General features: G+C 27.7%; 3 protein-coding genes across 9 annotated transcripts in view; 2 read left to right on the top strand and 1 right to left on the bottom strand.

Annotated features, from left to right (window-relative positions):
• Positions 1–380: 380 nt before the first annotated feature.
• Positions 381–2,784, top strand: LOC132946429 (lysM and putative peptidoglycan-binding domain-containing protein 1). 2 transcript variants are annotated; one of them, XM_061016425.1, is made up of 4 exons: positions 381–727; positions 820–1,090; positions 1,189–1,442; positions 2,008–2,784. In XM_061016425.1, exons 2-4 carry the CDS (start codon positions 932–934, stop codon positions 2,177–2,179), a joined length of 585 nt encoding a protein of 194 aa, XP_060872408.1. In that variant the 5' UTR covers positions 381–727; positions 820–931; the 3' UTR covers positions 2,180–2,784. The 2 variants fall into 2 exon arrangements, with proteins under 2 accessions (XP_060872408.1, XP_060872409.1); XM_061016426.1 differs by lacking the exon at positions 381–727 and having other exon boundaries at positions 741–1,090.
• Positions 2,785–3,807: 1,023 nt separating this feature from the next.
• LOC132946472 (tRNA-specific adenosine deaminase 2-like) lies at positions 3,808–8,446 on the top strand. 6 transcript variants are annotated; one of them, XM_061016482.1, is made up of 6 exons: positions 3,812–4,025; positions 4,089–4,294; positions 5,574–5,837; positions 5,898–6,164; positions 7,491–7,643; positions 7,700–7,960. In XM_061016482.1, exons 3-6 carry the CDS (start codon positions 5,580–5,582, stop codon positions 7,808–7,810), a joined length of 789 nt encoding a protein of 262 aa, XP_060872465.1. In that variant the 5' UTR covers positions 3,812–4,025; positions 4,089–4,294; positions 5,574–5,579; the 3' UTR covers positions 7,811–7,960. The 6 variants fall into 6 exon arrangements, with proteins under 6 accessions (XP_060872469.1, XP_060872470.1, XP_060872467.1 ...); XM_061016483.1 differs by having other exon boundaries at positions 4,185–4,294; XM_061016485.1 differs by having other exon boundaries at positions 4,190–4,294.
• LOC132946469 (beta-mannosidase) overlaps positions 8,289–26,265 on the bottom strand; it is a 30,144-nt gene continuing 12,167 nt past the window's right edge. The window contains exons 3-13 of the mRNA XM_061016477.1: positions 14,499–14,647; positions 14,199–14,398; positions 13,870–14,122; positions 12,906–13,074; positions 11,899–12,095; positions 11,457–11,838; positions 11,118–11,386; positions 10,897–11,044; positions 9,917–10,128; positions 9,615–9,836; positions 8,289–8,618 (exon numbers count right to left, since the gene is read on the bottom strand). Coding sequence (XP_060872460.1) covers positions 8,391–8,618; positions 9,615–9,836; positions 9,917–10,128; positions 10,897–11,044; positions 11,118–11,386; positions 11,457–11,838; positions 11,899–12,095; positions 12,906–13,074; positions 13,870–14,122; positions 14,199–14,398; positions 14,499–14,647 — 2,429 coding nt within the window. The 3' untranslated portion in view covers positions 8,289–8,390. The remainder of the gene's footprint in view (positions 8,619–9,614; positions 9,837–9,916; positions 10,129–10,896; positions 11,045–11,117; positions 11,387–11,456; positions 11,839–11,898; positions 12,096–12,905; positions 13,075–13,869; positions 14,123–14,198; positions 14,399–14,498; positions 14,648–26,265) is intronic.

Below are 26,265 nucleotides of genomic sequence, written 5' to 3' on the forward strand. Positions count from 1 at the left end.
CACTGCGTATAATGTACAAAAATATAATAATTAATATTTAATGATATATTAATTAAAACTATTAAACTATTAACCAATTTGCCACGGTTCACGTTTGAGTATTTATTTGAGTATTTAATATATTTTTCTATGCTATGATTGGTGTTTGACCAACGTTCAACTTTTTATATTAAATTAATAATTACCTACAATTTTTTTTATTGTTGTAAATGCCAGTGGTAGGGAGTGGCGCTTGCACCTTCTGGATTGGATTCTGATTACTGAGATTAGGACATTAGGTATTTAGGTGGGATCGTTATTCGTTAGTCGATTGAAATGTTACCTCAGACTTCAGACTCTGTTGCAATAAATGTGTCACATTGTGCGATGTGTTAGATTGTATTAATCTTTAATCTATGATGTACCATACTACCATAGAGTAATATTATTCTATGTGATGTACATGGTACAATATTGATAAGAAATTATGATATTTTGATAAGATAATAGACAATTTATAATTGTTGTTAATTTTTTCCGTTCATGATTACTGCCGAGACCGTCCATTTTCGAGTCTCCGCTCAATAACCATCTCGATGCTAAAACAATAAAAAAAAAAATTCTAGGTTTCGTATGAGAGAAATTCTCATTAAAAAGTGAAGGCATTTCGTTAACGCTGGCAACGAAACGTAACAAAACCGCGCGGTGTAAAATCATTTAAATTGTGCTTACACCACACACGTCTTGAGTAATAATAATAATAATACTGATAATAATTTGTTTAACTTATAATCCATACTCGACACACAAAAGCACTACAACAATCATGTTTGTATTTAGGTGCTGTGTGTACTTTGTACATTCATTGTACGTGTTAACGTGAAAAACGTTAGTGTCTTGTGAAATCGCATTATGCAACAGCAATCGTTTAAATGGGCATAACCAAGTATCAATGGACGAAAGGGTAAGCATCCGTGATAATACAAAACCTCTAAGGAAATATGGCAGTATAAGTAACAACACATACTTTGTCCGCAATGAGCACTTCATCAAACATGTTGTCACGGAGACGGACACACTGCAGGGGCTTGCACTTAAGTACAGCGTGACGGTAAATATAATTATTGTTTAGAATTTTTTATATTTTATTTAATAACCTTCAATGTCCCCATCTTATAATCGTATGTGTTTATGACATTATCCTTTTAGACTGAACAAATACGAAATGCCAACCGACTGTTTACGAACGACAGTTTGTTCTTGAGGGAACATCTGAACATACCTACTTGCGATATCAATGCCACTGGTACAAGCAACTTCCAAAATGACAAAGGATCAAAACTACCCAATATATCACCGATTGAAGAGCACAACATTGATGACTGTAATAATTTCTTAAATAAAATAGATAACAAAATTGCTAGTGCAAGAGCTCAAGTTATAGATAGTCAAGACAGAAGTGTGTAAGTTATTTCTTAAAAATTATCTACCTAAATGTATTTACTAATAATTCACAATTTCTATAAATAATTAGAATTTTACTTAGGTACAATAACTGTTGATAATATCACATTCAAATTTATTTATTTTCCATAAAAAATATTTGAACCCCCATAAAGTTTTTTTGCCTCAAATCTATTATGAGTTTAACTTTGAGTGCCACTTCAGTATTTTATAACCCATTAGGTTACCATTATTAAGATAGGCAAACAAATGTCTTCAACTAATTCAATTTCTTAAATTATACAGGTTGCTTGGATAGTTAATTATTAAATTAACAAAGAATAAAAAGGAAACATGAAATAAAGTACAACAATGTTTATAATAATCCTATTCTTTGATCTTAATTAATGATAAATAATTCAGAATTAAAAAACCTATTATTTATTTATGCTTACTTTTTAAGCTATTAATTCGCTTGACTATTCCAATACCATAATATACATATTCTTAAATTATGCTATATATATTACTAAATTTGATATTATTGGTAAAAATGTACAATATTATTATTTGTTGATTATATAGGTACTGTCCAGAAGAACAAGTATTATTTACACGCCAACGATTAACAAGTCGTAGAATACAGGGTCCTTCAATAAGTACAGATGAAATACCAATAATAGTGACCCAGAATCTAAAGTTAATGAGTTCACGACAGCGGCTGGAACAAGAAGAAGAAGAAATGTTTACTCTGTGATAAATAGTAATATAATGTACCTAGCCAATATTATGTTTAACTATAACTATTTTATAGTAACTACCTTAAAACAATTTCGATTGAAATGTTGACATATTAATATAATCTAACTGATTTGTAACTTGTTTCTAAAAAGCTATTGTAATTAACTTTCAATCTAAGTAAGGTTGTGGTTACGTTATTTTTTATGTTTAAAAGTACATTTATTTTTTGCCTATATTTGACATGTAACAAATTATGTGTTTGGTTCTGTTTTAATGTTGTAAATTAAATATTATTTTTGATCAATAAATTATGTTTTCTGTTAATTGTTGGTATTTTAAATATTTTTTTTTTTCATTATTATTATTGATATTATATACATTAAATTAATTGTAGAATTTCAAAACGCCAGGTGACGTAACTGTAGTCACCTTTGTTCAAAATGTTCAGCATCATATCTCTAATATTTATGTACAATGTACACCTTATACATTTATCATATAATATAAATAAATTATTTATTTAGTTTTCAAACAAAATATTTAATAATCTTTTATATTGATACTATTATTTTAATTTATATTTATTGAACAAATTTATTTAATGTATTTTTTTAAAACTTTTTGAAATGTTTATTTCACTTGTAAAACTTAAATATTCTCTCATACTATAGTACTATACTAATAGAATACCACTAATTACCACACAACCACATAGTAGTAATTTGCTTGAGGTTAAGTCCTACAATTATAGTATTTAAATTTTAATTGGAAATCTATTGTTTATGTTGTCACAGTTTGTGGTTTTTTTATAAGTAACATTGTTATAAACCTTTAACAAACAAATTACAACATTCAAAATAATCTAAAATTTCTTATACTTATAATTAGCTCAAAATATTGAGTCCCACGTTTGGAACAACTAGAGGGGGTGCTTTGGGTCTTTAGAACCACCTAAAAAATTGTTTAAAAATTTGAAAAGAAAAGTTGAAAATTTATCAAATTACAATGATTACACAATATTATTATTTATAATATAACATTGTATCACACTAACTGCCACTAAGTATAATTTTTCTTTTGTTTCTGTTTTTAAAAATAATTTGAAGTGTCCTGTGTGGGCCCGGAATTATGGTTTTTGTTTTGTTTTAGTGGTTGTGATTACTTGTTTACATATAGGCAAATAATGGTGTTAGGTCCTATTGAGTCACAAAAAAACCTAGAGTTAAGCACCCCTTGTTCAAATGTCTAGTTGCGCCTATGGACCTACTTGAGGTGGTGTTGGACTTGGACATGACTTAATAAATAGACTTAAAGAAAGTCTATGATTATATTATACTAGGTAGAGTAGAGCTATGATTTAAAATCTCGAAGCCTATTTGGTCGGGCCGTTCGCCCCCGATAAGTTTATTGCACATGCGTCAGGAATGAAAATAATAGCGCGGGACGGGCAACTATAGTTTATTGGCCAATGGTGGCAACGCGGGCATCACTGTAAATAATTTACGATGTTTCTTAACATTGGCGTCACTGCTTGACCACGACTGGTCTCATAATAATATGTAGAACAAATGTTTCATGGAAGTAAAGTCCTCAAAAGTGTATTATCAAAATTGGAACAAATATTTTGTGGAAGAAATGTACTATCTTAAATAGCGGTCTTCTTGTGGAAACCGGAAGCTGGAAAACCAAAAAATTTAGAAAATATAATAACAAATTGGTACAGAACGTTTACAAATAAAATGTTATCTTTAACTAAAACAGACAAATAAATAAATAAAATACTTATATACGTCAATGACCTTTCTTGAATTATGTACAGTTAAAGCCTTTCAATAAACAATAAACATTGATACTAAAGATAAGTAAGTTATTAATTTCTATTAATTTCATCATAATTAATTTTAAATTCAAATTGCTAACTATAGGTACTGTAACGTATCGCTCGCTACAGTACGTACTGATTAGTAATTATTTAAAATGCTACAATGTACAATGTTTGTATCATAATATTTATGTGAAAGTGAAGACAAAATACAACCACGACGCTGTGACAATGATTGCTATTCATTGTATCATCATTCATCACATCAATTAATAATGACTATAATTGTCATCAGTTGTGTTTGAGTAGGTACGTATGTATATTTATATTCTAAATACTTTGTTTAAAATAGTAAAACTCATAAAATGAATATAAAATTAAAGCGTTTTTTTAGGCACAATAATATTTAACAAATTAAAATATACAAATGCGTAGGTAGTGCGTGTACATTTTAAAACTGGGAATAAATATTTTACTAAAATGCTTTAATATCGAAGCTTTTTAACATACACTTGATATTTAACAATAATATATTAACATGTATAGAAGATAATGGTTATTATTTAATAATATTATATGGAAGAATATAGACTGTAGTATTTTAAGTTGGAAACGGATTTATCATATATATTATTATTTCTGATGTAACATCCATTTTTCTCAACGAATACTACACAATATTCAATAATCTGCACACTAAACGATGTGTTATTGCTTCCACTTCTGACATTGCTCAATCGCTGTGTTAAAATGCTCTATTTTGTTAAAAATTTATTTAAAATTAAACAAAAATTCACCATTGGCCAATGTCTCTAATGGATATGCAACTCTCAAAGACCATGGGCAACCGTGTCCAATGGATACGCATCTAACAAACATTTTTGCTAATATAACAACCGAAAATGATTACAGGACGTAGAAAATAATTCCTTCTTCAAATGAGTTTTCAGATATTCAATATTAAAATTTAATAAACAAACACCTAATGTGTTCTCTCTATTGTTTTCGAAATATACCTACAAAAAATAAATTTTTTCACAAACCTTATGAATATACTATAACATTTAACACGTCTCTGTAATTTTACGCATATTTTAATTAGAATAATTAATATTTTTGTGTCAAAATATTATTTTGCGCTTTATATTGATATTAAACAACAAAAACTTAAACCTACTATCTCTGGCCGATAGCTGTATTGATCGTAACTTAACCTTTCTTCAGAACATCATAAGGTGTAAAATTGATTCTTCCTCTCTCCTTTAACACATTCACTTTAGAGTTCCTGTGCGCCCTACATGTAACAATGTTCCATTTACTGTACCAGTATTCACTCGCTGTATGAGACAGGCCAATCTAGACACCTCTTTTACCCACTCTAATTATTAATTAACTAAATTATGTTGCTTCACCAAGTGGCTAATTGTTTTTCTTTTTTACCTTGTATCCAAATATTCTGTATATTTTTGTATATTATTGCTAAATATAAATAGTAAACACTGAATACCTTAAAACTATATCTTAAATGGGCTTTCGCCTATCAAATTTTAAATAAAATATAATCTAACATTTTATTATTTTATTACAGTTATAAATGTCTGTATCAAAATACTTTAGTCAACAAAACAAACCTGAAACTGATGATTTAGCTGATTGTTTTATAAACTTAGAAAATGATCTTGTATCTCAGTTAAACAATCTGAATTATGGACCAAACGTTGTTTATATTTATAATCCATTAGATTATGCATTCAATTTACACAAGATATTTTTAAAAAAGTTTTTAAATGCAAACAAAAAAGTATTATTCTTAGGCATGAACCCAGGACCCTGGGGAATGTGTCAAACCGGTGTAAGTATTTAATTTCTAATTTTTAAAATAGTAAATAAATTATTTATTTATGACTTTTAGATACCATTTGGTGAAGTTAATATTGTGAGAAGTTATTTAAGAATAGTTGGAGAGGTTTTAACCCCCACAAGTTATCATCCTCAAAGACCAGTTACTGGTCTTGACTGTCATAGAAGTGAAGTCAGTGGTAAAAGATTATGGGATCTTTTTATTGAACTCAGTGACGGTGATCCATATAAGTTTTTCAAAGATTGCTTTATTCATAATTATTTTCCTTTGGCATTAATGAATGAAAATGCTAAAAATATCACACCAAGCGATTTAAAGGTAAAATTTTAAAATTCAGCTTTTATTTTTTTACCTTATTAACCATTGGTAATTATGTCTTATGAGCTCGCTATTGAGTATAAATTACCATTAATCAAAATTGTATGACCTTAAACTTTTTTGCATGTAATAGTTTAACACTTTAGATTTTTTAATCCAGTTTCATTTTTGTAATGACACTTGAGATAATTTTTATATACAATCAGTAAAATGTATTTACAATAAGAATATAAGTTTTAATTTTATGAGATATAACTTGACAAACATGAGGTAAACCATAGATGTGTCTAGACTCTAGACCTACATGGGCGGGGAAGCAAAACTTTAAATTATAATATATAAATCCTTCCAGTATCCAGACCATGGTCTAGATTATTTACAGACTAAAACTAATATTTACTTCAATTTTTTTTCTATGTTAAACATAATTTCAACCGTACTCTCCAGCACTAATACTCTAAATTATTACCCTATAATAATATCATGATCTATGAACGAACACAAATTTGTTCACTAAAAAAACAATAAACAATATTAGATTCTGAGCAGAGCCATATAAATGATATCAAAAAAATAAAAACAACGTTGCACAGAGAAAGTTCTCCTTTTTATGCGGTGCAAATCTCGTTTCTTAATTATGACTGTAGCCTTCTCAGTTCTTTCCCGCGCTAAACAGTTTTTGTTATGTTGTACATTTGTAAGACAGAAACAACACATGTGGGTGTAGCGTCCTCTTAATTTGTCTAAATCATAAACATTTGCAAATTATTTTGTAATTAAAAATCTATTAAATTTCAACAATGAAGGTTTAAAATATTTTAAACTTCACTTGTTGCTAATTATTAGTAGTATTACTTATTGACTTATGTAAAAGTTGTAATTTGTATTAATTTTTTTTTTTTTTTAAATAAGTAAATAATGTTGCACATTACAACATTAAACAACTGAACAATATTATCATAGAGCAAATAATTTTATATATTATAGCAGGTTGTAGGACAGTGGTGTGACGTGAGTTGTGAGTGAGTGTGAGCAGTGGTACATTATAACTTTATACGCCCTACCGTGTAAGCAATTATCAAATATGTTACGGGTCCTAAAAATAACTGATAACTTTTATTAAATTAATTATTTCATATTTGACTTTATTTTATTCAAAAAAACTATTTCTTATTTTTTCAAGTCTAAGCAGTGCTTATGTACGCTATGCCACTGTTGAAGGATCAATACTGCAATCTGCATTTACATTTTACATTCATACTGTTGTATGAATTACATTTTCAGATGTACATATTGTCAAGTACTATTTATTTATCTGTTTTACAGAGTGAATACCAAAAAAAGTTACAAGAAATCTGTGACAAATCGTTGAGTGATATAGTTACTTTACTTCATATTGACACCATTGTTGCTATTGGAAAATATGCTGAAAAAAGGTCTAATGAAGTAGTCAAGAATTTTAAACTAAACAATATTAAGGTAAAATTAAAAAATTAGTTTAAACTTATACAGAAATAATTTTATTATAATCTTAGGTTGTACGAATTCCTCATCCCAGTCCCCGCAGTGTTGGCACAGCAGAAAAATGGAAAAATGAGACATTAGTTCTACTCAAATCAAACAATATTCTCCAGTTGTTCAAATAAAAATGGATTGGAGTGATCATATGAAGATATCATTATGTTTAGCTAAAGAAGCATTAGAAGTAGGGGAAGTTCCTGTTGGCTGTATTTTTGTTGATAATGACGGTAATATTTTAGCTTCTGGTCGTAATACTGTAAATGAAACAAAAAATGCAACTAGGCATGCTGAAATAAATTGTGTCGATACAATTGTTAAGGCTAGCTTTTTAGAAAAACTATCTAACATAACTGTTATTGTTACTGTGGAACCTTGCATAATGTGTGCTGCAATGTTGATAAATATCGGTTGTACTAACATTGTTTATGGTTGTGCTAATGACCGTTTTGGTGGCTGTGGTACTGTACTTGCAGTTCCTGGTTTAGAAAATTGTAAAGTCCAAGGTGGATTATTCGGAAACCAGGCAATGGATTTACTTAAACAGTTTTATAAAGGGCAAAATCCAAATGCTCCAGAAAATAAAGTTAAAAAAAAACCTGTAAATCCATAAAAGACAATTTTATTTTTCATTTATATTTATATAATTTGATATAAGGATAATAATTTCTAAACAATGTATATTTTTTTTTGAGATGTACTTTTAATCTATATAAATTTTGTTCTAAGGTGTTCAATTTCTAAATTAAATTGTTTTAATGAGATATCTTTGTTTGATGTATATTTCACAGTTTTTGTTTTGTTTAACATAACGAATCCGTTTTCATTGAAGTTACCATCTATTTGAGTGACATTTAGCCAAACAAACAAGCCTATTCCTGTTGATTCCAATTTAACATGTATTTGGTTTTTAGTTTCTTGCCAAACTCTGGACACCTGTGAAGAAAAATTAACAAATGCTCATTTTTATAACCTATAGATATGAAACACAATTTTTTTAATTTTTTCTATAAATTGTAAATATTATACTGAGAAACACAAGGTTTTTTTGTTTTGTATTATATGGAAATAATTGAGCAATCCTTGTTTTGAATAACTAGTAATGAAGTGTAATATTTTGTTTTTGCACACTTCTGTAGAATATAGGTATATATATTCTGTACAATGTACACAAATATAATAGACTCCTAAGTTTAAATGCATGATTAAGATATTAGATTATTAATTAATAGTAAATTTTGTTTGGCCATTTAGAATAGAATAAAATAATTAATATTTGCAAAGCTTTTAAAAAACAAAAAATAATGACATTTATGATTATTTTAAAACTAATGTAGAAATAATTTTTAATTAAGTTCAGAGGAGTACACAGTGTATAGTTCTAAAGTTCTAGGTATGGCTAATAAGCATTTAAAAGAATTCTGAAATTGTAAATGAAGTTTCTACATGACAAGGTATTTTGTTGAATATTAATTGAAAATTATATTTTGTTAAATTAAACATATTAATTTTAATAGGATTTCCTCTCGATTTTATTTTCTATAATTTTATCTCTTTAATATTTACAATAAGTTGTTTTATTTTGTAACACCAATTGCTACTTTACAAATACACATTTAAATATTACATTTTTTTACATACTATTTTATAATGAAAATATGGTTGGCAAGAATATTTACTGAATTCAATACATAAGTGCAATTAGGGGGAGGCTAAGCCCCCACTTTTTTAATCATATTTTAGTTTAAAACTAATTAATAATCTAAGACTGTAGTTTAAAATATCGATTATCAGGGTTTGTGCTGCTGATACTATTTTAGCTCCCTGGTACAATTTTATATCAAAAATAACCATATATTTAGTCACAGTTAATTAATTTACTATTAATTAGTTTAAATTAAATAATAAAATTGCTCAAAGAAAAAAGATTACCGATATATTAGGCGTCTCATAACCAATAATTTTGTTGAATGTGGTAGGGAACAGGTAATTTGATGGAGACGCCTCTGTCATATTTATATTATTATAATATAGCTTTGTGTGCAAAAAACAAGATCGAATCTGTTGGTCTTTGCTTTGACCACATTTTTGTGTTATTGCTTTTAACCAATTAAAATAGTTTTCGTTTAATATTAACTGGGCACTATTATTTTTCTGAAACATAAAAAATATTTGATTGAAAATTAACTTTACAAATGTTGAAATGTAATAATTAGGTACTAAGCACTACAAACCAATAATATAGTATCTGATATGTATGTAGAGAGTGGTGTATTACTTTTCCAGCTATATACCTCCACATTAAAAATGACTTCCAAATCCACTAGACTATCAGAAACAACATACATTGTTAAATTATTTGAAATTTCTAATTCTGGAACTATGATAATTGGCGAGAAAAAATCTAATGCACTATAGTGTAACATTTTCCATCGTTGGTCGTAATCTGGAGATAAAAATTATATTTCATATTTAACAAATAATTCATTATTTTACTAACCAAAATTTATACAATACTTTAACAAATGTTTTAATACATAATATATAAGTAAGATATATAAGTTTAGTAGATATATCCATTTATAATATATAATAATATTGAATAGTAAAGGAAAAACTGGCATACCTATAAACATATAAATAATTAGTGTGTTGCTGGGGGGGGGTCTTTAGCCCCCCCCCTTAACCGATGTATAGCGGCCCCCCGACAAAAAAAAAAAAACCTAAAGATTTTACACTACATAGTTAAATATGAAAAAATGTTTGTCATCCCTATGTGCGTCTATGCCTTTATATCTATAAGGAAAAAATAAAAATCTATGATTAACCAATTATTACAGTTTATAAGGATTTTATCTATAACTAAAAATTCATGAATTTCATTAAATAGACACTAATTAAATTGACCATTAAATACAATTTCACTATTCAAAAATTAGTCATACACTGATTAAAAGTTCAACATTATCCATTAGTTCTTTTACTAATTCATTTTTTTTTTTTGTAGTCAAATTGTATATATTTTAACATCAATATTAGATTATCTTAATCCTTAAGTATTGACAAATTCAATGAATTTATGTTTAATAAAATGCATGCATTTTTAATTATAGATAAAATCCTCATAAATAAACATAGAATTTTTTTTCCCAATACTGATATGTATGCAAATTAATTTTTATTGAAACAAATAATTTTAAAATAGTTTTATTACCTATTGATGACCAAGTTGGCGCTTGCCATACATCATTTAACTGCCAATATAATGCACCCATTGTTAAGCCTCTACCATCTTTTAATAATGTATTTCTATGTTTTCGATACCATTCTGTTTGTATTCTCATAGCCCTAGCTTGAACAATCTAATATAGTATTAATAATAATGACAAGTGATAATTGATATATTATAAGTTAGCTTAAATTACAATTACTTACTTGACTCAAATACACATAATCACTAACAGTAGGCTTTGGTGGTACAGGTAAATTGATTTCTATTTGATACAACATGAAACCGTATCCTAAAGGTAGATGTTGTCTGTGAATTAGCGCTGGTGAGGGAAAATTAATTAAATCATTTACATCAAATGCTTTTTGCAGAGTCTGATATGCAGGGAGAGACTGTAACCCATATTCTGATGCAAATCTAGTCCATGGAAAAAAAATTGAGCTCCAACTATTAACCTCATAGTTATAGTAATGCACTAAAAAAATTTAAATTGAAAAATAATGATTACTTAAATATTTGATTTAAAGTTTATATAGGTAACTTACCATCTCCGTATAATGCACTATATGGATTTTCCGCTATATAATTTTCTTCTTCAGATTTTAAGCCATTAGTGGGACTTGACACCACAAAATTTCTTGTTCTATCCTCCTCCGTTACTATTTTTCTTATAGTGTTGACATATAGTGCAATATAATCCGATGCAAACATGGAATAATTGTTTCTTGTTCCATACCAATTGCCTCTTAATGCAGCTTCGTTTTCATTATTACCTGCCCATAATATTATGCTGGGATGATGTTGTAATCTTCTAATTTGTTGTTTTATTTCTACCTCTACTGTTTCTAAAAACTGATGATTTGCTGGATACATATTACAAGCAAACATCATATCTTGCCATACCATTATACCTAACTTATCACATAACTATGCAAAACATTTTAAATTAATATCAAGTTTATTTTGAATGCCTTAATTAATAATTACTTTGTAAAATACATCACTCTCGTATACTCCACCACCCCATACACGAATAGTATTCATATGAACTTGTTTTGCTGCAATTAATAAATTACTTATAACATTTTCATCATTCATTTTCTCTGGAAATACATTGGCCGGAATGTAATTAGTGCCTTTAGCAAATATTGCCACACCATTTATTTTAAAATAAAAAGATAATCCTAAAAAATATTATGTATACAAATAATTCTTATCAAATTTGGTTATACCTAATTATTACTTATAAGTAGGGCTTAAAAGTTGATGATTTTTAGATTTTTTTTTTGAAACTTCTTAAAATATGATGCCTTTCTTGTTGAAAAAGTGTTTTATTATTAATTACGAATCGAAATAACTAGGTATAATTTTTATTTTGTATTTTCAAGTAATTTTACCAATTTCCACTAATACAGCGTTTTCCAAACTTTTCCTTTGCTGGACCCCTTAGAGGTTAGTAAAAATGCTTGCAGACTTCGTAATAATAATAACTTAAAAATAATAAATTATAATAAATCGTGGACCCCCCCCCCCCTTCGTTATAAATGCGGACCTCTAGAGGTCCTCGGACCACAGTGGGAAATTCTGCACTAATATGAAGAAAAATCACGATTTTCCATTTACATGATTTATGACGAATTTTACAATTAAAATACATTTTAAAACTATTAATATGACAAAATATTCGTACTCTTTAAATATTATAAATAAATATTTATAAACTTAGAATTATAGGTTCTATAAATGTTGTTCTATTTTATTATTTAATGTGAATAGGTACCTGTTTGATTTATAAAATTAATTAGAATAAAGGTATTATTTTATATTTATCTTGGTATTTTATGGCTTTTATATTTTTTGATAACATTTTTAGGCCATATTTGAATTTTGTTTAGGATCTAAACAAAACTTAAACTTTAAGTCATTATTTAATGTTTTTTAGGTAATCAACTTCCGAGCCCTATACAACTATACTTATTAGTAGGGTAATATACCCAAGCTTGGATCATTTTTATCAATTTGTTTCTGGATAAGTTCGGCTGTTCTGAATCCTATTGAAATTGTTCTTGATTCAACGTCATCATTTTTAGTTTTAAATTCTATACTTAAATTGTACAGTGGCTGTTCACCATATCCATTGGGCCACCAAGTGCTTACATCAGTCTAAGACATAAATTGTAATGTGTGATTGTGTAGGTATATACCTATTATTATTTATTATAAATTGTTATATGCATATATCAATATATGATACTATAAAAATCGGTAACCATCTCGCAGCGGACATAATGAATTGCCCAATAAAATATTTCAATTTGCCATGCCACTGATACTATATATTATATATAGACATAAGGACAATAGGACATAATATTATAGACTATAGTTAATAACTATACCTACTTTTATTACTTATTAGGAATAATTTAGTATTATAATTCGATAAATGATTGAATATAAAAAATCGTATAGTTGGACCTAGGTACAAGACATATTATATTTATAAAACAATTGTAAGTATGGGCTACGATCTACCTAAAGATTTTTTTTAAATATTTATTATGTAAATGTATAAGGTAGTTTTGAGAGCTAATGATATGATACTTCAGAGTTCAAAGACAAGAACAATGTCCATGTCCTATAGGTTATAATAGTGTAATTTAAAATATTATGAAATTATAGGTGCCTAATATATTTTACAAATGTAAATAAGATAAATATATCTCGATCCTCTCAGCTTAAAATAGGTATTATGGTACCATTTCATATTTGTATCATTATCATATCAAATTTTATTGAGTCAAATATTAAAACATTTGGATTTTTACAAAACATTTAATTTAAAAAGTAATACAAATTACTTGATTGCGCAAGAATTTATGATATCTATAATTAGGTAGGTACCTATTTACCTAATCAATTGATAATTAATAGTTTTTAATTTTGTTGTAATATTACCGTAGGCACATATAATTCAATTGCAGTGTGTATTTCGTTTTCAACGCATATATCGTTACAACAATCCTGTTCTATGCTTAAAATACTTTTTTCAGTATTCAAAGCTAATTTAAATTTAGCATTAGAAATACTTTCAAAACATTTGACATAAACATCAGTTTTTAATAACCAATGTGAAGCATTAGCCGCAATTGTTTCAGTTTTAATATCTTCTAATAAATGTTCTTGAAACATTATTAATTTTACGCTTTTCCTATACAACATGAACATAAATAAAGTTTTTTATTAATTCTGATTAGCACATAAAATACAAATATTACAATACCCACCATATCCCAACAGATGGGAATGCAGGACCCCAATCCCATCCAAATGAACTTTGCATTTTTCTTAAATAGTTTACATGACATTCCCCATTGTATTCTTTGGGGACACAAAATGGTGGGATTTTATTAGAATAATCATTAAAAAAATGATTTGCCATGCGTATAGGTGACTTAATGATGACTTCTAGAACATTTTCCCCTTCCTGATAGTATATAAAGTTATAAATATCAATGTTATTAGGATATCTGTACAAGATTCTACTATTATTTATTTATATAATAAAAAAAAAGAATTATACATACTTTAAGAAAATCTTCAACCGAAAAAGTGTACCTCACAAACATATTATTCGTTGAGCCGATTAGTTTTTTATTCAAATAAATTTTACTAAATGTATCTATTCCGTCGAAAATAATATACTTTTTTTTGAATGCTTCTGAACTCGAATTCACTAAAAAAATATACACACAAAATATGATAAATATTAAAGTGTAGCTTATATTTTAGATTCTGAGCGGAACATCAAATTTTATACATCCATTACAGTGACTCACATGACACCTAATGTACAGCAGAGCGGTAGGTACCCACTTGCCCAATTTTTTAAAAACTATATTTCATTCTTACTTTATGTTCTATAGGTGATTTAGATATTTTATCGGAAATAAATTTGTTTTTATAATGGCAAATGTATACATTCAATATATTAATATAATATAATTATTTAATATATTTTCATGAGTTAATATTTCATTTGATAATATAAATTTCTATTTCAAACACTCATATAATACACGTGTGGTATATTAGTACTATAGTCTATAAATATTTTCACGCTGCAGGATATTATTGTAAATATTCAGCTTTATGGTCCAGTTAGTGTCATTCGTGGTCAGGTATATAATGTTACAATATTAATGTTTACAAATTATAAAAACGTAAAAATTATACGCCACTTTTAATTTTATTTCAAATTGTATTAAGAAAGACATTTCAGTGCAATAATTGATTCTTCTCTCAGACCCACGCACAACATAGATAAAACGCTTTTACCTAAAATCGTTTTTTATGATTTTTGAGTAACCTTCAAGTAAACTCACCTATTACAAAAAATATAGAGGATAATATATTTAAAGGTATGACATATCGGTTTTATATTTTATTATTATTTGACTTTATATTCGACTTTCAAAATAAAAAAAAAATTGTAAATTCAAATGTTTTTTTTTTTTTTTTGAGGCAATACTTATAGGCAAATTGATATGTCGAATCCACAAAAAATTATTGTCCATCGTTTTTGTAATGAGTGATGTTATTCTAAGATTTCTAAAAAACATAAAAAAAAATGATTCTGCGTAAATAGTTTTGTCTATGTTGCACGTGTACAGAGAGAAAAAACAAACAGTGCGCTGACATCCTCTAAGGAGGACTTCATAATGGTTCATACCCGCATAATATGTTGTCTCCGTCTTACACACGTACGACAGACAAAACGCGTTTACTAGCGTAAAACTCGCTCAATTTAGAATAAAAACAACAATTACAAAATTAAAAGATGATAATATTTTGGAGAGCAAAACGATAAGTTTATTTTTAAAAATGTAAATTTTGAAAAGTTAATTTTGTTAAAAAGTTAATTTTGAAAAGGTATTTTAAAAATGTTGACATTTTTGCTATTTCTAAACGATATAATGAACGTTATATTGGGTATAATGGAAAAAACGCAACGACTTGCCCTCATGATTATTGACACAATTCAATATTATAATAGGTATTTTTAATCTAGAACCAAAATTGAGCGATTTATACTCATTTAACGCATTTTGTCTATATTGTACGTATGTAAGATGGAGACAACACATGCGGGTGTGACGTCCTCTTATAAACTGCAGTTCGAGATGGTTATATTAATTGTAGGCTGTAGCAGTGTAGCTGTAGCAGTGTATGGCTATATGTCCCATCCGGTAATCAGTTGTATTACTGTTTGATTGCTCGTTATCTAGCATTCTAGGCTCTAGCATTTGACTAAAACACGGATTATTTTTGTTACCAATCTACATTTTAAACTCAACCTCATAATAAATTTAATTATTTCATTTATTCTGTGCTTCAACAATCAACATTGTATTAAGTATTTTACATAACTATTTCTTAATATCTGTTCCTTGTCAATAAATTATTATTATCTGATACCTATTCGATAGTAAAAACAAATATATTTATTTTATGTCCTGATTTTTGAGAAAAGTAATAATGCTTTTCTGCAAAATTGGCATATTGCTAATTAATTATTGTAATATTTTTTTGGAAGGGATTCATCTTAGAGAAGTATTATTGGTACCTATTCGGCTAATCTAACTCGACTAACAGTCTTAGTATTGTGTAATTACGTAAGTAATGTGTAGGTATATAATTTAATATAAATATATAATATATTCGTTAAAACGTCATCGTATATATTATAAAAATCCTAATGTTTAAATGCATTAGAAAACGTGCTCACATACACACGCGTAGGTATGACGTCATGACGTAGAACTGTATAAATATAATTAGTATAGTAGCTCACTAGCGCGCAACTACTGTAGCACTAAAAAAATATGTAAGAGTCGTCCTTATTAGTGAAAATGCATGTAAATTAAACAAGAATGGCCATCATTAGCGATATATTTATAAATGTAAATACTAAATAGTAAATAGGTACAGTGTACAATATAGCATAGAACAATATTATACTTATATATTGTTGAATCAGTTGAAACGTGCCTTTTATATTTACTATTAGGTATATAAAATTAGGTATTTATCATAGTACCTATATTATATTATATAACGTACACAATTATTAATACATTTTTTTTTCATATTTTTTTATTGAACTTTTTGCAAAATTAGTCAAATATAATGTAAATCAATTAGGTGCCTATTATGTTTTGCACGATGAAAATCACACCTCAAAGATTTTAAAATATCAGTAATTTATGCATAATGACACACGAATACCAATGCTTATTTGACCATATAGCTTAATAATATTGATAGAGGTAATTTATTTTTATTTTTACTATTCAATTTGTGGCGTGCTATACTAATTTAAATCTTAAAAACAATTTAAATTATTTAAAACTTACAATAAATATAATATTTTTATTGCCTAGCATGCATGCGGCATGCCTATTACATAATGTTCTATCAAGACGTGAATATTACGGATGAAAAAAAATAATTCGTTAACGCAAGACAGATTCCGTCGGTTTTTATGACTGATGGTAAAGTTCAAGTCTCATCCGAGTGGGGTAGACTTTGGAATTATAACTATGGTAGAAATAATAGAATTAAATTTTTTATGGCATCCGGGCCTCACCAATAACCATCAGTAAAATATAAAATAATCATGGTCGAACAATTGACGACATGGGCGTCTGTGGGGCAAGGGGGCCATGCCCCACGAATTTTTAACAGCATGTACTTAAATATGAAAATTGCTATTACTAATATTAAATTATGAATTATTTTTATCTTGCCCCGAGTAGGATTCTATCCTGCGGGCGCACTTGTCGACGAGCTTATAGGTACTTTCAAATTAATACTTTGTGGTAACATCGCTGACCGTAGATATCTTAACTCTACGTGATTATTGATTTAAATTAGTTAATAAGTAGTTTAGTAGTTATATGACGCTTATTATTTTATCAACCATTCCTATTCCATACAGTATAATATACGTATATAGTGTATCTCGGTAAGTGTAATATTAAGTGTTTATAAAATATACATGAATGATGAATATGTATTATGATTAATATTTGCAGTGCTTGTATTATTATAATCAAGGTACATACTAAATAGGTAGGTACTACTTACTAGTGTTACAACTAGTATAAGTAGCCTATATAGAGGAGCTTCCCATAAAAACTATAGACCATTTAGTTAATTTTCATATGTGACTGTAGAACCGCAAGTCGTTTGAATATTGATTATAAATACTAATTAATAAATAATAGGTATACCTATCAGTATATATTATTATAATGTATAATCGACATTCCGTTTCTTTTCAATGTTCCTCCCTGCACCTCTAATTATTTAGCCAACGAACCTATTAAAAGATTGTTATCACTTGCTAATGTCGATGCCTCCCAACTTACTTAAGAGAATGTCAACGCAATATTTGTTTTCTATCTCTGGCCCACGCGCAATATAGACAAAACGCATTTACGCAGAATCGTTTTTCTATGTTTTTAAGTAAAATTACCCATTACAAAAAAGATAGAGAATAATACTTCTGAGGGAATGACATATCGATTTGTCTAAATATTGTCTCAAAACAATTTAAACATAATTTAAAATTACAACATTTTTTTGTTTATTTTGAAAGTCGAATACAAAGTGAAATAACAATAAAATATAAAATCGATACGTCATTCCCTCAAAAATATTATTCTCTATCTTTTTTGTTATGAGTGATTTTGTTCTAAGATTATTAAAAACATAGAAAAAATGATTCTGCGTTAATGCTTTTTGTCTATGTAGTTGCGCGTGGGCCAGAGAGAGAAAACAAATAGTGAGCTAACATCCTCTTAATATATAGATACCTGATATATTATACTGTACATTTTAATCTACTTCATATTTATTTCTCTTTTGTACAAATATACATAAATACATTATTTATAGATTTGTTTGTAAAATAATACTATTTCCTTACTTGTTACTATAAGATTGTTTATATATTAGGCTTACACTTCTATCAAAGGGCCAAGCCCGTAAAATAAAATAATTAGTAGTACCTAATTACCTTCTAAATTCTAATATTTTACTCGGTTAAACTATTAACATTAATCTATAAAAATAACCAATAGTACCTAACTAATGGTTTTTATTTATATACATAATATATATAGCTAATAGCTATATATATTAACATATTTTGTAGATTATGCTATGCAAATTAAATATTAAATTAAAAATTATATTTCATTGAATTATTTGTATTATATATTATTCTTTCTGTAAAAATATCCTCGCCAAGTAAATAATAAATTACAACGTTGGGTAATATTTTCGGTTATCTTAGCTGAATATGCGTAGGTAGTATAGTGGTGATGACTGATGAGGACATATTATCGGAGATATTAGATATCTCCGAGATACTGTACAGCTGAAATGTTTTAGAAACACGTCATTCATCCGGATATTACATTATATTTTAACTTAACAAAGTTAGCACATTTTGCTTCATACTCCACTTCACTTTTTATGATTTACATACGTTTTAGATTCTGAGAGGCGCGGTGAATGTATCGATTTAACAATGATGCGTGCTTTTTTTGTGTCGGGGGGCACTTTTTCCAGTAGAATAAAATAGTTGGATTTCCACTTTGAAAAAATACTTATGTTTTTGGCAAAAAGTAAAGCTATTGATTAAATATAAGTAGGTATTTATAATATGTTATATTATATATTTAATCAATAATATACTTATAGGCGCCAGAGCCTTATTTGGTTAGGTATTTGATATAGGTACTTTAAAAGTTTCAAGTAGGTATCCACAAATAATATTTATAAGTTACAAAAAATAACTAAAACCGTTTTTCTCCAAATTTGAAAAAAATTTATAAAATATCTATTAAATAAATTGAGTTAATAAAATGTTTAGATTTTTGGTCACAGTATGAAATACTTAACAGAAACCTTGTTTTATTTCTTAACTATACAAATTTAACAGTGGCTTTATGTGGCTTGATGCGCATGTGATAAATCCTTGCCACACATACACATACACACGTGTTCAATCCAACCGTACTCCTCCCCTACTACAAACAGCTAATGTCCATAGTTGCTGGGCTTATACAAAATAATTAGTAAATGTTCGTGATTTGGATGAATTTTGTCAACATTTGACCCTTTAAATGCTTATAAAAAAACATGCCTAAATGTATTTAAACGTTACGAACATTTATAATAATATTAATAATAATAATAATACTAATGATAATAATAATAATAATAATAATAATAATATTGCGTTGATATAAAAAACACTGGGTACAATTTATAAGTAAATATAACTTATAAGTTATAACTTTATAAGTGTTATACGATCGGAGTATGGGTTTGCATACCAGGGTTGAATAATGGTCGATATTCTTCAGTTTCGGCGGTGGCGTCGGCAGTAGCTAGTGTCTGCTACTACCTCTCGTTCAACGGCCGTATCCGTGTACTAAGGTATCCGTGTTATATCCGTGGTATAGCTAACGTTCCAAAATATTTTCTGGTAAAATATTATTAGGTCTAAATATCTTTCCAATATTTCAAACGTAAAATATTTATTCAAAAAGACTGTTTATATAATTTTAAGATTTTTTGGTTAACCTGAAATACTTATGAGAAACCTTGTTAAAATTATCGTGCATACGGATCTTTAATAGTTTGATATTTTTGAACCGCTATTATAAAAAAGGTGGATAAGTGGATGTCGCTCTGCTGTACAGTAGGTTACAAGTGGGTCACTGTAATGGATGGTGTTAAATTTGAATTCAATGATATAATATCATTGTATAAGAAAAACGATTCTGAGCGAAAACGGTCAGTCAGCCTATGATTTTACCAAGTATATTTGATGATATTATTGTGAATAAAGTAATTTATATATAACCTATTTACGTGGGGCCTTGTTTTAAATTTTCAATCCTTAGCCATAAAAGTTAAAAAATGTATACATTTTTAACTACAAAATAATTAATAAATTATAAATTTGATAAATGTTGTCAAAATTTGAACTTTAAATGCTTATAAAAAAAAAATTGTGCCTATGTATTTTTAATATTTTTCAACTGCTATTAGAATGATATATCAGGAGCCTTATATTAAAATTTCACGCTTTTTTACCCAATAAATAAAAATTTATTGATATTTATAGAAAAAAAAACTAAAAAAATTGAAAACTGACAATGTCCGTAAACAGCTCAAAAAGAGTCAAAATATTTTCAACATTGTATGGTGTATAGAAAATGCTAATATAAACATTCAGTCAAAATTTCATGTCCCTACGGTCATTTGTTTTAGAGTTACAGCAAAAACCAAAATCGATTTTCTCGAATTCCTGTTTTTCCTTAATTTTTCTTTTGTTTTTTACGTCGCTTGTGAAAACTACTAGGAAATGTTTACTTTTGACCCCCCAAAGTACCAACTAGATTCACTTTCCTATCAGAAAAGTTACTATTGAAGAAAATCCAAGCACTTTTACTGTCCTAAAAGGTGATGACAGACACAAAAATAAAAAAAAAAACATACATCATTGTAAAATCAATACATACATTGCTTCGCTCAGAATCTAAAATGTATGAGGAACCTAGTGTTCAATTTTCAAACAATATGACCCAGTGAACAATTTTATATTGGCGTTTAAAGAAAAAAAAAGGTGGATAAGTGGATGTCGCTCTGCTGTACAGTAGGTTACAAGTGGGTCACTGTAATGGATGGTGTTCAATTTGAATTCAATGATATAATATCATTGTATAAGAAAAACGATTCTGAGCGAAAACTGTCTTAATTTTTCTTTTGTTTTTCACGTCGCTTGTGAAAACTACTAGGAAATTTTTACTTTTGACCCCCCAAAGTACCAACTAGATTCGCTTTCCTATCAGAAAAGTTACTGTTGAAGAAAATCCAAGCACTTTTACTGTCCTAAAAGGTAATGACAGACACAAAAATAAAAAAAAAAATAAAAAAAAAAACACACATCATTGTAAAATCAATATATTCATCGCTTCGCTCAGAATCTAAAACAAAAGAAAAATTAAGGAAAAACGAGAATTTTTACACAAAGTCTATTTTCGAGAAAATCGATTTTGGTTTTTGGTGTAACTCTAAAACAAATGACCGTAGGGACATGAAATTTTGACTGAATGTTTATATTAGCATTTTCTATACACCATAAAATGTTGAAAATATTTTGACTCTTTTTGAGCTGTTTACGAACATTGTCAGTTTTCAATTTTTTTAGTTTTTTTTTCTATAAATATCAATACATTTTTATTTGTTGGGTAAAAAAGCGTGAAAATTTAATATAAGGCTCCTGATATATCGTTCTAATAGCAGTTGAAAAATATTAAAAATACATAGGCACAATTTTTTTTTATAAGCATTTAAAGTTCAAATTTTGACAAAATACGGAAAAATCACGAAAAATAGCAAATTATTGCAACTTATGAGGAATGTTGTATAACATTTTCAAGTTTTTTAACAGAATAAAAAAATGTTTATCGACAATTATTAAAAAAAAACTAATAGAAATTATTATGCCTATATAAACTATAAATAGCTTAAAGAGTCAAAACATCTTTTTAAATGTATGGCGTATAGAAATCGCTAATATAAACATTTGGTGAAAATAATTATCTACGGTTATTCGTTTTTGAAGTACACCAAAGAAACAAAATCGATTTTATCGAATACCGATTTTGTGTAAAATTTCCCGTTTTTCCCTTCGCTTTTGAAAACTTTATCGAATTTTAACCTCTCAAATGCACCACCTAGTTTCACTTTCCCACCAGAAAAGTTACTAAAGTTGAAAATCAAAGAATTATTTCAACTACTTGTCGTTTATACACTCAAATAAAAAAAATGAATAAAAAAATCCACCATTGTAAAATCAATACATTTATTATCGCTTCACTCAAAATCTAAAACATTTACAGATTTACATAAAAAAAAATAAAATGTAATAATTGGAATTCCTTTGATTTATGTATGTATACTATATAGTGTATTTAATAGGTATAGTTGTAATATATTTATGAAATATTTTGTTATAGGAACCAATTACTAAACAGATAATTATTTATCAACTTAACATAAACTTTATTTCAATTTCTCATCAAGTTACAACAATAATTATAGTCATTGTAACTATTAATTATGTTTTTATTTCAAACTATTTTTTATGTAACACATAAATTGACTATGCATACGGATACGGAGTACGGACATAAGTAAGAGTCGTACATTTATAAAAATGTATAATTAAAATATGTACAATAATTAAATATAAAACAGAGATAACTGATAATTGATAAATAACTAGAAATGAGAATCGTTATGGATTTTTTTTTAAATAAAAGCCTTAGTTATAAAGACGTTTGTCATGCATACAAGCATTAAAACAAAAACGACATTCGTTTAATCGTATAGCATGTGAAAAGTACATTATACAATTTACTAACCGCAGTCCGTAAGCGCACCTATACTATTTTGATTATTTATAATTCTGTTGTGAATTAGGTATAGCTGGTTTTATACATGTGTATGTGACCAGACCACAAAAGGAAATGTAAGTTTAATCACTGTATACAAGCTGAGTCAATACACTCGTAGTTAGACCTTAGTACCTATATTGACTGTTTTATTAGAAGTGTTAATAGCAAAAACTATCAAGAAATAAATCATATATTAATAAGATTATTAATATAGGTAGTTCATAATATTTTTTAAATCCTAAATATTTCAATATTTGATCCTATTTTGTGATTATATTATATTATCTAGGTACTTGAAACTAAATAAATAAAGACGGATTAATGAAATGTGTTTTTTATTTAACACAATTTAGAAAGAAAATATAGCCACAAAAATATAAACTTAGTTTCTATTAAATAATGATAGGGAACTTGTACAATGTTGCCTAATTTATTCAACAATTTATTATTAGACACACGCATCGGGCCATTGTACATTCGTACACTGCACATTTCTGATTCGAATATTAATAACAAATATATTATATACATGCGTTTTAATACATGTATATAAATTATATTTAAATCCAATAAAATATTTATTTTTTTTGTCCATTTGTTTCGTAAGTAGGTACATTATACGACTTTTCAAATCATATTTTACACAAACTATATATTTATTTTTAGGTTCTGAGCGGAGCGATGAATGTATTGATTTTACAATGATGTGTGTTTTTTTTTTTATTTATTTTTTTTTTTGGTCACCCATCCGAGAGCCAGCAACTCTGGCCGATACGTATACATTCAGAGCGTTTCCGCAGTTGAGTGTGCGAACCGCGCCACACCGCATCACACACACAAACTATAGTTAGGCTCTACTATATAGTCCTACTATTTAGTCGACTAGTAGACAAAAAGTCTACAGTCTATGTTCTATATAATATAGTCCGAGTGACTTGAGTTACATAGTTCATCTCAATACTCATTACTCAAAATACCTAACTTATATAATATAATATATAAATATAACTATAACTATCTCCTCGACTCCTCCGTAGTCATATTACTAGTATAAGCGTAAATATGGTTACAAATCTGAGGGGGGCTAGAAATATCAATTAACACGTATTAACATAATTTATTATACTTAAGAGGTTAAGTTAGAAAATATTACAATCAGGCGGAGGCCGGTATTATAAAATATCTTATTATACAACCTATGCGTGTAATATAGGATATATATACTAATATAGTAATATAGTAATATCTATATGAGTATATGACTATATATTTTATAATTGAACGTGTCCCGACTGACTGATTGATCAACGTACAGCGCCTAAAATATGATATCTAAAATTTGCATTTAAAGAGGTGCATTTTATGGATTTTGAGATTCACGATGGAAATCGAACATTATTTTTTAGTTTATAAATTATTCCATTATTGGTTACTCGGGCAGATGAGATAAAAGTATTCGTTAAATCATTAAACCATTTAAGGCTTCAAATAAATAAATTATAACTGAAAATAAATATGATCATTCATTTATAATATATATATATCGATATGTTTGGTACTTTGGTGCCTATAAAACATTTAAAAATAATAACGTTAAAAAATTGAATTATTTGTATAGTTATATAAGTTATAAGTTATAACTCTTATTGTCCATCTCAAAATAATGACATAATTTAATATTTATAACTAAATAACATTTAATTACCTAGTAATATAGAGGTTAATACTCTCAGTATAAAAAAAGTAAATACCGTGAATGGGAGGGGGCACCGGGCACGGGACCCAAGTTTTCCCCTTTAAATACACCCCTCATAGCCCCCCGCTGTTCAACAATATATAAAAATGAAGGGGACGCTTTTTTTAAAAAGTAACCCTACTTTTTTTTAGTCAACTTGAACTCTGAGTAAAAGCAATCCACGGCTTACCATGTACAACAGATTTCTATCGTCCAGAAACAATATTTTAATGCCATGCGTTACTTCAAAGTTCAAGAAAACCGCCCGCATTGGGACCCGGCGCTATAGCAGATAACAAAAATGGAAAACTGTAATTTCGATAAAAATAATTTGTTCATTCTCGCCATTAGACCAACAATATTGGCCGTTGAAGCCATATTACATGTGCCGCATATATTTATTTCGATTTCGTACGGTTGCATTGTTTGAAATCGATTTCACAGTAATAGTTACAGAGACCCGCTGGCCACATTCCCACATCTCACCCGCCGACACACGGTGTTCTGAAATTTAATAATATAATCAAAGGGATTAGCCGGATTCCGGGTACGTGTACCTATACGATTATACGAATATTAATAAATTGTTGAATCTGTCTTACAAATGAGCAACATTGTAGAAACTACCCCATTTTGCTTCCATCGCAATTCAGAACGACCGATAAAAGGAATTGATAAATACTAAATAGCAGGGCTTGCAAACGTTATAATAACGTTATACTTGACATAAAACGATTGAAATTTGTAAACGTAATTATAACGTAAAACGATAATCAAAAACAATTAAATACCGCAAAACAAAACATAACGATTAACAAAATATATTATATATCATTAAACAAAACATAACGCAAAACGTAATTAATAGAATATCATTAAACGAAAAATAACGCAAAACAAAATATTTTAAAATCTATTTATTTAAAAGGTTTATTGGTTTTGTAGAAACATTTATTTCATGCGACAATCTACGAATTGATTATATTATATTTCGTATCCGACCCAAATTAGTTATTAGTTATTATTTTCAATTTTATAGGTATTAACACTATTTTAAATAACGATAAACGCAAA

Source organism: Metopolophium dirhodum, chromosome 6 (assembly GCF_019925205.1).
Source record: "Metopolophium dirhodum isolate CAU chromosome 6, ASM1992520v1, whole genome shotgun sequence".
Classification (NCBI taxonomy): Eukaryota; Metazoa; Arthropoda; class Insecta; order Hemiptera; family Aphididae; genus Metopolophium; species Metopolophium dirhodum.

Excerpts from the sequence above, each read along its gene's own strand:
- LOC132946429 (XM_061016425.1), top strand. The coding sequence starts at position 932 with ATGGACGAAAGGGTAAGCATCCGTGATAATACAAAACCTCTAAGGAAA. Across the intron at positions 1,091-1,188 it reads CACTTAAGTACAGCGTGACG|ACTGAACAAATACGAAATGC; the intron begins GTAAATATAATT and ends TTATCCTTTTAG. Across the intron at positions 1,443-2,007 it reads GATAGTCAAGACAGAAGTGT|GTACTGTCCAGAAGAACAAG; the intron begins GTAAGTTATTTC and ends TTGATTATATAG.
- LOC132946472 (XM_061016484.1), top strand. The coding sequence starts at position 5,580 with ATGTCTGTATCAAAATACTTTAGTCAACAAAACAAACCTGAAACTGAT. Across the intron at positions 5,838-5,897 it reads GGGGAATGTGTCAAACCGGT|ATACCATTTGGTGAAGTTAA; the intron begins GTAAGTATTTAA and ends TATGACTTTTAG. Across the intron at positions 7,644-7,699 it reads TTAAACTAAACAATATTAAG|GTTGTACGAATTCCTCATCC; the intron begins GTAAAATTAAAA and ends TTATAATCTTAG.